The sequence below is a fragment of the Cervus elaphus genome, chromosome 18 (assembly GCF_910594005.1).
Source record: "Cervus elaphus chromosome 18, mCerEla1.1, whole genome shotgun sequence".
Taxonomy (NCBI): domain Eukaryota; kingdom Metazoa; phylum Chordata; class Mammalia; order Artiodactyla; family Cervidae; genus Cervus; species Cervus elaphus.
This window is the reverse complement of record NC_057832.1, coordinates 55224436-55237320: the sequence shown is the minus strand read 5'-3', so window position 1 is coordinate 55237320 and position 12885 is coordinate 55224436. Positions and strand designations below refer to the sequence as shown.

Sequence of the window (12885 nt, the reverse complement as noted above, 5' to 3'; positions counted from 1 at the left end):
ACCTCTCTCACTGATAACCTCATCTGTCAACAAGCAGATCAAATGAGCTGACTTTTTAAGGTTCAGTTCTAACCTTCAGTGATTCTAAGTCCTGCACTTCCTAATTTCTTGGCTTCGCATCTTGGTCACAATACACCCCATTTCCTGCCTTCCTGAGAAGCAGCTCAGTCCCTGCCCACAGCATAGAGGCCCCATTCCTCTCACGACCATTGGCCTGACCTTGGCTAGTCACCTTGTGCTCCCTGGGTCTTCTTTGGCCAGTCAGCCATGAGGAGGGTGGAGATGGCTGGCTGCTTCCTGCATGTCTCACAGGGGTTGTAAAGGCCAGTACAATTTTACGAAAGATGAATTCCTCCAAGGAAGATCCCACCTGAGTAAGATTCAATACTTTAGCTGCAATTATTGCTATAACATTCAGGAGTCACGAGAGATGGGAATTGAAGGAACAGGTGTAAGAGTGCCTTGTATTCATGATAATGGAGTGGAAAGAGGCCTTCAAGGCCATCGAGGGACCCACTTCATTTACAGACACAGGCATGGAAACTGAGCAAGTTTAGTAGTGAACTCCAGGTCATAAGCCTAATAATGTGATTTGGTTGGAGTTGGAGCCTGAATCTCCTGGCTTTCAACCCAGGATCCTCTCTTTTACATCAACACAGAGGTCCTAAAACTCTTGGTTTCCAAATCCTTCAATGTGATGCCTCTGGGAACTGCACATGTATGCAAGGCCTCTTCTTGATTCTGTGAAGAAAGACTCCCCAGTAAAGTTACTCAGTGCAGGCACCCTGTGAACCCTGGTCAGGCAAAAAACACCCAACAATCAGATGATCCTCCAAAACCCACTTTCCCCTCCCAGTTCCCACTTCCTCAGAGGACTAGAGTCAGTCTGCTTGGAGACAGCTTGGCAGCCTGCTGGGACCAGGGAGCACAGAGAAACCCCAAAGACTTGTGCCTGGTAGTCAGAGTCAGTCTGGCTTTCTTTTCCTGGTCAGAGTACCTGGAATAGTGGCCAGAAATTTCCCCCTAATGAGAAAAGCCTGAGACTCAGGTTGGAAATGGAGGGACAGTGGGATCTGCCACCTTTGCCCTCATCTTGTTCGTTATCGCACTCAACCCAGATGTCCAGCTTTTTGATATCTGGTCTTTCGCATTAGCATATCTGTTATAATTTCATTTATTTTACACATAGTAATTAGGCACTAACTGTTACATATGTGGGACTCTGTAGTAGGTAAGAGGGAGCCAGAAGGGGCTTAGGATTTCAGAGGATTTGTCTTATGGGGGGTTCAGGATTCCTTCCTGTAATTGTGTACAGAATTTGGGGGCATTTTTCTTGGGAAGGGTCTTTAATGTTTGTCAAGTCTGTTACCCTCTCACAGATGGGAACCACTGTCGTGGGTGTGCACTAGAGCTCTGCCTCGGGTACCTGCTCTCCTGGTTAGCATCCTCATCCCACCCATCGAGTTGAGACCACAGAGACAGGGTGGACAGGTGGGGCGGGTCTGGTGTCCCTGAAACACCCGGAAGCTGGACCTGGCTGCTCAAGTCCAGGCCCTGCTCCTGTGGATTCTGCCCCCATTGTTACATGCTCCTGCAAGTCCTCACATGGCACCTGTGGCTCTGGGCCTCAGTGAGCCCTGGAGAGGCCACAGGGACATGTGGACAGATGCTTGGCCACCTCCCAGATCTAGAGGACCCTTTCATTCAGCCCTGCAGGTCCTCGTGATTTCAGTGCTCCCACTAGGGGTCTTCCCAAGTGGCACTAGTGGTAAAGAACCTGCCTGCCAGTGCAAGAGACATAAGAGATGCAGGTTCGATCAGGCGGGCTACAGTCCATGGGGTTGCAAAAAGTCAGACATGACTGAAATGACTTAACATGCACTAGGGGTCAGGTTTGAGAAATTTCTGTTGGCACTCTTAAAAGTCTTACCCTCCTCACTGCCCTGAGGGACCCTGTGGCCTCTGAGTGGCTGTCTGAGGATGACCAGGGTTGTGTGGTTCTCTCACTGTGCCCAGGTAACATCTGGCGTCCCCTCTCTGTTCCCATCCATGAAAATGATTTTGGAGGATTGCCCGGTAAATGCCTCCAGTGAGAACTGTGGTGTGAGTGCAGTGTGCCATTTGACACAGAAATTCAGAATCCCACTAGTTGGTGGGATAGAATGTCAAGCAAACTGTAGTCAGAACGGAGGCTCCAGGGGCCAACACTGCAAGATCAGCACTCTGCTCTCTGCCTGTTGTGTATACCAGCATGCATGTGACTCACTTGCTACAGATGACGTGCTGAGTTCTATTCTTTGTCCCCCTGTAGAGAGAAGACACGGTTCAATGTGTAGACCTTCTCCATCTCCGGCGTCTCCACCCTCCAATTCCAGGACATCACTAGTACAGGTGAAAACAAAAGCCTGTCTCAGCGGCCATAACTCTGCCAGCAGCTCCTCAAAGCCATTCAAAACGCCCAAAGACAATCTACTTACCTCCAGCAGCAAACAGCACACAATCTTTTCAGCGAAGGGATCAAGGGACAAACCATGGTGAGTGTCGGGTGGGTGCTGGCGGCTGGCTGACTGTCTCGCTGCTTGTCCCCGTAACCACAGGACGCAGTGCTTACCCATTGTCTTTGTTCCTGGGCATCCTGTCCAGGAATTTCGGGAAGTGGGGAGAGAAGGGACAGAAAACCATCGTGATGGGATAAGAAACCTAAACACTGGAGAGAACCGGGAACCTTAAAGGACTGTCTGCCTGACAGGGGGATTTTTTCCACTCCTGAGAGCTGAGGCAAGTTGTATCTAAGAAGAGAGTAAACAGAGAAATACTCCTCAGTTATACGGTCACCTCTCAATTTTCTGCCCCAGTGAAGAGAAGTGTTGGTATAAATAATCAAAACCACAGCCAGTCTGTCCAGCAGGGAGTGAGGCCATGGCTCTGCCCAGGGCCCTGGAAGGCAGGCCTCCCTCACAGAGCCCCCATCACAGGCAGCCTGGTCTCCGCTCAGTGAAGTAACTGCCAAAAGGGGCAGGTAATTGGGAGCTGACCACAGGAGGAAGAGAGGAAATCCAAAGAGAATGTCGCCTCTTTGATGGGGTGGGAGAGGGCTGGCTGCAGGTGACTGTGAAAAATCAGAGGCTTTTAATTCACTTTTTTTATCTCCATCTTTACGGAAAAGTCAGGAAAGGTTACCTGTGGAATGGACAGATAGGAAACCAAACGGAAAACGAGGACAGGAAGCAGAAGATGAGTATCTTCAAATGGCAAGAGCCCTTAGGGACCGGCTTAGTACAGAGCCTCCAGCCTTATCTTGCTGGCCTGGTGAAGGCAGATGAGGGATAAGTATGGAGATTGTTCATCTATTTATTTAAAGAGGAAGAAGTCTTCTGTTAATTCATGCTAGTTAATTACACTTATGTTCATAGCTGGGAAAGCTGTGGACGAAAGTCATCATCAATTGGTTTGTCACTGCACGTGGGAAATTATGATGACTTTGTAAAGAGCTAATTGTGCCAGATCAACTGGGGAGCCTCTCACAACAGAGAAGAAGGGTTCAGACATGGCTGTCAAGAAGGGGAGTCACCTGTCGTGCAGCCAGGGTTCACAGCCAGGCTTTGTTCTCTTCCGAGTGTTAGGATCTCCATGCTGTAGGATGTGACTGTAACTGGTTAGGGAAGACCTAGCCTATGAGGGATACTGGTGGCCTCTGGGCCTGCCTGCTGGTCGCGTGAGTGTCCCTCTTGTGGTGACCTCGGAGAGCACCTGAAAGGTTGTTTGCCAAGGCATCATCTGGTGTCCCGATGTAAGTGCTTCCTGAATCACTGCCTGTATACAGATCTCGCTGGTGACCTTGGGCAAGTGGCTCGATCTTTGTGTGCCTCAGTTTTCCTCATGTGTAAATGAGGAATGTGGTTAATGATATCTCTGCCCCATGGGATTTTGTCTATCCCTGTGAGGATGGGTTCCCTTGTGGCTCAGCTGGTAAAGAATCCACCTGCAATGCAAAAGACCTGGGATCAATCCCTGGGGTGGGAAGGTCCCCTGGAGAGTGGAGAAAGGCAAGGCTACCCACTCCAGTATTCTTGCCTGGAGAGGTCCATGGACTATGTAGTCCATGGGGTCGCAAAGAGTTGGACACAATTAAGTGACTTTCACGTTCATGAGGATGTAGTAATCTAAGTTCTTTAAAAGCAGCAGGTGTGATGTCTGGATTTGGGCACACATTCAATAAATATTTGATGATCATGTTATCATTATCACTATTGTCACATATGCCAAAGGACAGAACTCCTATAACCAGGGATACAGGTTGAGAAGAAAAATCTCCTGGTAAAAGTAGAGAAGTGGTTCTTCAGACGCAGACTGAAGTTGAAAATGGAAAAAGATAACCATTGATTCAGAGTCTAGAAATGAGCTCTAGAGCAACTAAATGAGGGAAATTGGGACAAGGCTCATGGGGAGTAAGTTGGGAGGAATCTTGGGGGTCACAGATCACAGTGTGGATGCTGTAAATGATAAACATGGTCCTAAAGGGCGAGACACAGCACAAAGGATTCTCCTAGGAAACAAGGCTTCAGGGGGACCACTGGCATTAGATCAGCTACCACGTTTGGGTCACACCAACTAGCCTGCACTTACTAAGCCCTGCTCTGGGCAAGACCCCTTCACCTAGAGACAGGAGGTGGTTTTGAGAGAATCTGAAAATACTAGACAGGGTCCAAAGAAAGGCAATCAAAAGGGTTGCAAGGAGAGAAATAGCCATTCTGAGAAAAGGACTCCAAAAACTACAGCACTGACCTTGTGTGAAGAGCAGAAAGGTCCTGGGTGACCTACCTGACTGCAAGTAGGTGGATATTCTAGACAGATCAAGGGATGCAGTACCAGTGAGGCTGAGCGTTGATTGCAGCAGCCTTCTGACTGCTCTCATCTCTGGTCAGTCCATCCCCTGCCCACCAACGCCAGCGAGGTGTATCGGAGGCCTGGGAATAGTTGATTTGGCAGCTTCCAGGGCCTATTTCAGTTCAGGAAGGCTTCCCTAGAGGGCTGTGTGGAAGAAGCACTGGCCAACAGACAAGAAAAGCCCGTTTAAGTCCCAGCTTGGCCACTAACATTCTGCATGACCCTGAACAAGTCACTTAAGTTCTCTAAGTCTTATTTTCAAGCCTGAATATTTTGTAATTTTTAATTCACAGTCCTCAAAACTTCTCTAAGTTTCTTAATCATCTACTGAGTTTGAGTTAGACTCTCAGCCCATTATATACCGTAGATCCCATTCCAGTGGGTGCCTGAAGTGAGGAGAAAGCAGAGGCAAGGCTGAGTCCCCCTTTAAAAGCCAAACACCTACTTCTAGAAGGAGGTTTATCTATAAACACCCTCTACAAACTGACTACAAACCCCTTAATCCAATCGTGATCATTCGATACTATCCCCTTGCTCTAGCTTCCGCACCATGTCTCCCCTTGGTCCCTTTACCTAAAACATCCATCCATCTTTATTCAATTTAACATTTAATGAGCACCTACTGTAACACTATGTCCCAGCTCTGTAATAGTCCCTAGGGATGTACAGGGCTTGTCACCTGTGGCACCTTTGTGCAAGCTAAAAAAAAAAAAAAAGCCTGATACAGCCCTGGACCAGAGAGCACAGTTGGCTAATGACCATCATCCCTTACTCACTTCCTCAGCCTGACATCTAGTACAGAGCACAACCTGCACAACTGTACACTGTGCCTTGGTGATACAAAATTAAATAAGACACACTGTCCTAGGAAGTCTGTAAAAGGAAACATGAGCCAACACAGAGTACAGTGTGATAGGAGCTAAGACTTTGGTGGCACAGAAGAAGGGCACCTAACCTAGGCCGAGGACTCAGAAAAGGATTTTCAGAAGAGGCCATACTTGAGCTGAATTTAAAGAATAAATAGGAATTAAACTAGACAAAGAAAACTGGACTAGAATGGTAAATCTTATATTGATACAGGTATGTATGTATATGTATATATGTACACACACATACATATATAAATCTAATAATATATTTTTAACTCCAATTTTTAAAAATCCTTTTTTTTTTTTTTTTTAAAGAAAATGGGGATGGTGTCCTAGGCAAAGGAAACAGAACATACAGACGTACTTGCTTGTCAGGAGAGGCAGGTGATGAAACTGAATAGGTGAATGAGGGCCAGATTATAAAATTCCTCTGTATGAGCTAAATTCGGGAGTTTGGACTTCACCCTGAAAGCTGCATGGAGCTGTGAAAGGAGTGGTTTTAAGGTGTAGTAAGATCTCCATGGCAGCAGTATGAAGGTGGCTTGAGGGGCCACTTGGGAAGCAGCCACAGCAGTGAAAATGCTTTTGTATGACCCAGGTGGGGCATGATGACAGCCTGGACCCAGACAGCAGTAGTGGACATGTACGGAAGGGAGCAGGTGAGAGGTACTGAGGAAAGCTCCACAGGACTTTGGGGTTGGTTGTGTCAGGGCTTGTAGTACAAAGGAAGAGTTTAGGGTAATGTTCCTGGCTTGAATAGCTGAGTGACTGGTCCTGCCACTTCCTCAAGAGAAGGACAGAAAGGACCAGAGTCTAGGGTAAGGAGGAAAGGAGGAGTTCAGCTAGGGAGTCAGTGGAGTTTGAAGTATCTGAGAAACATCTGCGTGGAGATGTCTGCTGGATATTGAGTGTCTGGAACCAGAGATCGGGAAAGAAGCCTGGGCTGGGAATGGGGATTTGAGAGTTGTCAGCGTAGACGTGGGCATTGAAGCAGTGATACAGATGGGATTTTCCCTAGCAAGATACGGGGCTTGAGAAGAGCAGGGGCCAAGGGCAGGGCCCTGGAGGATGGGGGCTGGGTTGGGGGGGGTCCCTTCTCTCCTGGCTCAAACCCTCACCGCTCTTCACTGCGTATCCCAGGGACCTCCTTCTTCTCAAAGCCTTTCTCTTTCATTCTCTTCCTTGTTACCAGCCACTTGATATACTGGCATCTCCTTTTAATCCCCGCTGCACTTCATTTTTGCCTTACCCATGCCTCTGTGATGTTGTAGATGAGACCTCTGTATTCCTTCTGCTCCATGGTAATTGCAGGGCCTTTTACACAGCAGCTTCTCACACTCAGCAAACACAGTACCCTTGTCAGTAAATATTTGTTGAAGTGGATGAGATGGATCTGACCATTGGAAAGGATCATAAGATTTCCATTCCTGGAGACAGTTAACCCTTTATCTAGAATTGTCTAGACTGGCACTATCCAATCATGTATAATGTGTACCACACATGTAATTTGAAATTTTCTAGTAGCTATGCTGAAAAAAGTGATAAGAAATAAGTGAAATTAATTTTGAACAATGTTTTATTAAACCTAATATAACCACAGTATTATCAATATATAATCAGTGAGACAGTTCATTTTTTTTCCCAAATCTTCAAAACCCTGTTTGTGTTTTACACTTAGAGCATATCTCAATTTGTACACTAAAATTTCATTGGAAATACTTGCTCCATATTTAGATTGCATTTTAATAGATAACAATTATAAAATAGATTTGCGTACCCAAGTTGTTCCAAAATATAATTAAAACATTTTCTAATAACTGAATCAAGTACCTATTTTTAAATTGTGAATTAAAGTTAAATAAAAGTTAACGTCAGATCCTCAGCCACATCTTAAGCCCCTCTCCTCTAGTTCCTCTTAAGTGCTCTATCAGATAGCACAGACCTGAACACCTCAGCCAGGTGACCCTGGGTGGGTCCCTCTGGTTCTTTGATTTACAGGTGTGTGAAGGTAACTTCTCAGATCTTTTTACTATTATGCTTCCTGACAGGAGTTGCTAAATTCCCAAATGGAAGGAACCCTCCTGCTTTCTCACATTCACCTGATGCTCCTGGGGGTGCTGTGGGAGCAGAGCCGGAGGACCCACTTTGGTCACGCAGAGCATCCCCGGCCTGAGCTCTGTTCCCTGTTTCCAGGAGCTCTGCATCCAAAGGCCAAAGTGTAAGCTGTGCCTGTAGGTGGGGGCCATGGCTTTTAGATGAGGTTAACAGCAGGTTAGGGACGCCCTTTTCCAAGTAGCTCAAATTCACCTGTCTGGCCATACAACACCGCTCATGAGTTCAGGCTCACCTCCTGCCATCTCACATAAGGTTAAATGGTCCATGGGCTTGTTGTTTTCTCCCTTCTGTGCCTCGAGAGGTTAAAGAGCAACTGCATTAGAAGAGAGGAGGACACGGGGCATCCTGAGCTATCACCTTTGTCCCCTCTGCCGGCAGCACTCAGGGTTTGCCCAGCACCCAGGCTGTCAGAGGCCCTCTCCTCTGGTTCACCAGTGGAGACCACCCCTGGGGAAGCCAGAGGCCAGAGAATATCCTGCCTGAAGTCCACAGAGCCAATAAAGGTGGAGGAAAGTGAGTAAAAGGGTTTTGCTCCCAGGTGGAAGTTAAGAGGGAATTCTGACTAGTTGGCTCTTTACTTATGTCTTTGTTCTGCCAGGGGACCAGCTTCTTGTGTCTGACTTTTCCACCTGCTGCCGCTTCAGCCTCCCTGGTCCAGCTTGATGGGCCGATGGGGGAGCTCAAATTTGCAAAGCCACTGATGTGGGTGGGAGCAGGGAGGAGGTTTTCCTCCCCTGCATGGCTTGTTGCCTTCTCTTTGGGCCTTATCAACCCACTCGTGTGTGCTGAATGCTAAATGTGCTCAGCTATTAAAAATGCAGGAGATGAGCCTGCTGCTCCAGAAGGAAAATGAGCCAGAGCAAAAGAAAAATCAGCAGGCTCTCAGTTTCCCTGCATGTGCCTGGCAGCGGGTGGGGGGTAGGGCCCCCCTCCTCAAGGAGGCAGGGCTCCTGCGGGTGCTTAGGATGGGAGGCGTGTCCTCCTGGGCAGTGGGGGCTGGGGGCTGGGGGCACTGTGGAAGCTCCGTGAATCAGGAAGTGATAACTGAGAGGCTCTGCCAGGCGCCCTGGGAGAAAGGTGGCTGGCTTATTGCTTTTGCTTGGCATTGGTGTGAACTGGGGGCAAGACCATAGCTCAGTATTGATAGCTCCCACAGGACGTAGGGAGTCATCTCAGGATTTGGCTGAGGCTGGAGAATTCTAGAGACTCAAAGGACTGCAGGCCCTCCAGGTGACCTGACTTCTCTGACCACCCCAGATCCCACAGCCTGATTCTTGTAGTGGCCCTGCCCTGCTCAGAACTCTTCGATGGCTCTCAGGTGTTTGACTGCAGAAGTTTAACCCCTTTGGAGGTAGATATATGATCTGGCATTTCCCCACTTGTCTGACTACTACTGCCAGTGTTTTAACCCCTTCGTTTCATATTCCAGGTGTCCCGATCTCACTGAAGCTCCTCAGCATGCCTCCATCTGTTGGCGTGTGCTGTTTCGCCTAACAGCAGCAGCCTCCTTGCCTGTCCCTTTTTGTTGTTCAGTTGCTAAGTCGTGTCGGACTCTTTGGAATCCCGTGGACTGCAGCACACCAGGATTCCCTGTCCTTCACCATCTCCCAGAGTTTGCTGAAACTCATGTCTATTAAGTCTGTGATGCCTGTCCCTACATATGCTTAAAGTCTCTGCATGAGTATTGCTTCCTCCATGAAGCCTTCCTGGACTTTTTATACGGATTGAGATGCTCCTTCTTCTAAGCTCTCATTAACACTCAAGACGCCAGTATAAGAGCTACCATCATACATGGTACTTATTTGCATCTTTAGCCTCCTTTGCCCTTTGCTGCATCCCCATTTTTTAGCATGGAATCTGGCGTCCAGCAGATGTTTCATAAACAAATATATGACGAGTAAGTGGATGAATGAAGGAGTCTGTGAAACTAGAACTGCTCCTATGCCTTCTTTTTCCTCACAGAGATTTTTCTGATGCTAAAGGGAACCGCAGGTATAAATAATGATCTTTTGAGTTCTTGAGGAGAAATCAGGGTGCCATGTGGAATTCTTTTTCCCTGTTACAATTATTAGAGTTAGGAATGGAGAACTAGGTCCTAAGTGATAAAAAGTGATAAAAAAAAAAAAAACTAGGTCCTCTGTGCTCTGGCAAGAAGGGAAAGGTAATTTCTTTTAAGTTAGAGGCAACAATTAGTCATACCAACAAACAGCTCCTGCATGTCAGGTCCCAGGTTGTTATAAAGAACACCCTGATCAGAAGGGAAGTGAAGAGGTGGCCTGGCGTTCCACAGAAGTCCCTCCCTGGACTCCTGGTTACAGATCCAGCCCCTCACACAAGAGGTGGGTGGGGGGGGGCACATTCGGAGGCCAGTTTTTGCCCCTCGTGGTGCAGGTGTGGGTTTCAAGCAAGAAGGAGTGAGGCAGAGGATGAGGGGCGGAAAGCAGGTGGCCTGAAGAAGTAGATGGAGGTTACTGTGATGAGCCACAGAAGAAAGAGTAGAAAGAGAAAGGGCAGGTGGGTACGAGGATGGAAAGAGGGGCAGGTTAGAAGATGCAGGTGTCCAAAGGGCATAATATCTCTGCCAGGGCAGAAAGGCATCTGAAAATTAAACATCTAAGTGCTGCCTGTTCCCTCAGTTTCAGAAGAACAATGGACGGTTCCTTGGGCGTAAACTCAACTTATCTTGTCGAGTTACGGAAGTGCTCAAAAATAGGGGCTAGATGGGATTTCCCTGGCAATCCAGCAGTTAAGACTCGGTGCTTCCACTTCAGGGGATGAGGGTTCGATCCTTAGGGAACTAAGATCCTGCATGCCATGCAGTGTGGCCAAAAATAAATGAATAAATGTTAATAGGGACTAGAATCTAAGGAGTAAAATATACTCTAGGACAACTGGGGAAGGAAAAGAAATGACATGTTGCAGGGGTAGGGGAGAGAGAGTCTGAGCCAAGAAGGTTAGTAACCATGGTCCTTCATATCTGCAGAGGACATTGTTAGTTTTGGATGCCTCCATAGGCATTTGTGCCTTTGTGTGACTCCTCTTTGAGCCTCACGGCTGCTCGGTGATGAAATGAGGAAACAGACGTCCAAGGTGATGAAGAGTTAGGCCTGAGATGACACACACCAAGCTGGACGGGGGAGCTTTGTGGGGTGGAGCTGGAGCTATGGTAAAGAGCCCTGCCCTTAGAGCACCCTGAAGTCAAGCTCCCTTGCCACCCTTCACTTTGCTGAATTAGTGTCCTGGGCCAACCTTTCTAAGCCTTAGGTTCCTCATCTATAAATTGTGGCTGAGGAGGAAACATGAGCTCCCGTGTGTGGGCACAGCCACCACCCAGCACCTAGCAGTGCTTCGTGTGCATGGCAAAGGTGAATGAGGTGCTGTGTGTAAGGGATGGGGGGAGGTCAGCAACCCCCCCCCCACCTTTGTCATCTCAGTGGCTCCTCTACCAAGAATAGAAACAACTGGAGGCTGGTCCTTTCCTGAAGCATTTGTACTGGTGTAGAGCTGGTCCGCTTTGTATTGTGTTATATGATTTAACCTTCATTGCAAAGATTGGCTTATTTGTCAAACACTGATTGGGCCAAGTGCTAAATAGTATATATATCTCTGGGTAACTCTGGAGTGATGGATACATTTGGTCCAGCTCCCTGTCCTCAGGTAGCTCATGGTCTGGCCAGGTCCCAGAGTCATAGAACTAAAACCTTGGTCTTTGATGTGATGAGTGTGGCAGAAACATCAAGGAAGGCAGAGCCAGTGCTGAGAGAGGAGAGGACCCATCAATAGAGGAGAGGACCCATCAACCGGATGAAGGCAGATGGGGGTGTGTTCACCCCGTGAGGAAGGCGGGCACAGCAGCAGAAGGAACAGCCCACCCACCAAAAGGCCCAGAGCCAGGCAGACACACCCAGTGTTCAAGGAGCGAGAGTTCCTGGAGGCTGTGGGAGAAGGTGCCAAGGGCGGGAGCCGTGTGGGGCCAGCTGTGAGGGTGGACTTGGTCCGTGGGGCAATGGGAAGCCTGCAAAGCCCTCTAAGCAGGAGGATAGCAGGGTTAGATTTGCATTGGTGGAGATGACTTGAGCACAGAGAGAGGCTAGATGGAAGGTCTGATGATAGGATTTTGATCCAGGTTCTGGCAAGCAGTGAGGAGAGTGATGATGGGGCTTGAAGTAACGCAGAAAGGAGATGTTGATAGCATAGAATTTTTTAAAAACACAAACTGTATTTAATTTGGGGCAAAGCATCTTCTGAGTTTGCTGTAGATCAGTGTGAAGACTCAACTCTTGAAGGTTTAAACAAAACGTGCTTGGCGTTCTGGATGGAGGTGGTTTGGTGTGGGACTGCCTGCCCAGTGCTGGATTCCAACACGGAGAAGGAGGAATAGGAAAGATGCTTCCTGGGGAAGTGCCCCTGTGAAGGAAGCTGGGAGCAGAGGCTGGAGCGCTGATAGTAGCCAGGGATGCTATGCTCAGAACAAGCTTCCTGAAAGCAAAGGCTGGGGGCCTGAGCCCTGGTCCCTGCTCCCCTCCTTCCCTGGCAAGGGCACGGAAGATGTTCTTTGAAAGTCCTGCCTCTCCAAGTCAATGTTGGCCGCAGGGCTTGAGACAGGCGGTGAACGTGGTGGTGTGCTGTCTGTGGAAGGCCAGGCAGGGGCAGGCTGGATGGCTTTTAGCTCCAGCAGCGGGAGCTGGTGACCTCTGGCGGCTGCAGGCGGAAGCGCGGCCACTGGCCACTCCTGAGCAAAGCCTGGCTACTCTGGGGGCTCCATTCTGCCCTGCAGTGGTGCTCCCTCCAGAATCCGCTTGATTCCTGATCTCTGCCATCTCAGATCCTGCCTTCAAAGGCCCTTGATACCGTTCATGCCTTGCTGTGAATTTCACTAGGTACTTATTTTCATTGTGAGGCTTCCCATTCTCATAAGTAGAAGGAAAGGCACTGAGCAGGTATGCTTGTTTGATCTGGGCTTGTCTTAAATTTCTCTTTGACTTATCACCTGAGGCAGCACTCCTGCAGGCAG

The 12885-nt window shown here is 48.4% G+C and overlaps 1 protein-coding gene across 7 annotated transcripts in view; it reads left to right on the top strand.

The window, feature by feature from the left end:
• ATXN7L1 (ataxin 7 like 1) overlaps positions 1–12885 on the top strand; it is a 252909-nt gene that overhangs the window by 202298 nt on the left and 37726 nt on the right. For all 7 annotated transcript variants that reach the window (XM_043873156.1, XM_043873157.1, XM_043873159.1 and 4 more), the window contains one exon: positions 2312–2534. In XM_043873156.1, the coding sequence (XP_043729091.1) occupies positions 2312–2534 (223 nt within the window). The remainder of the gene's footprint in view (positions 1–2311; positions 2535–12885) is intronic.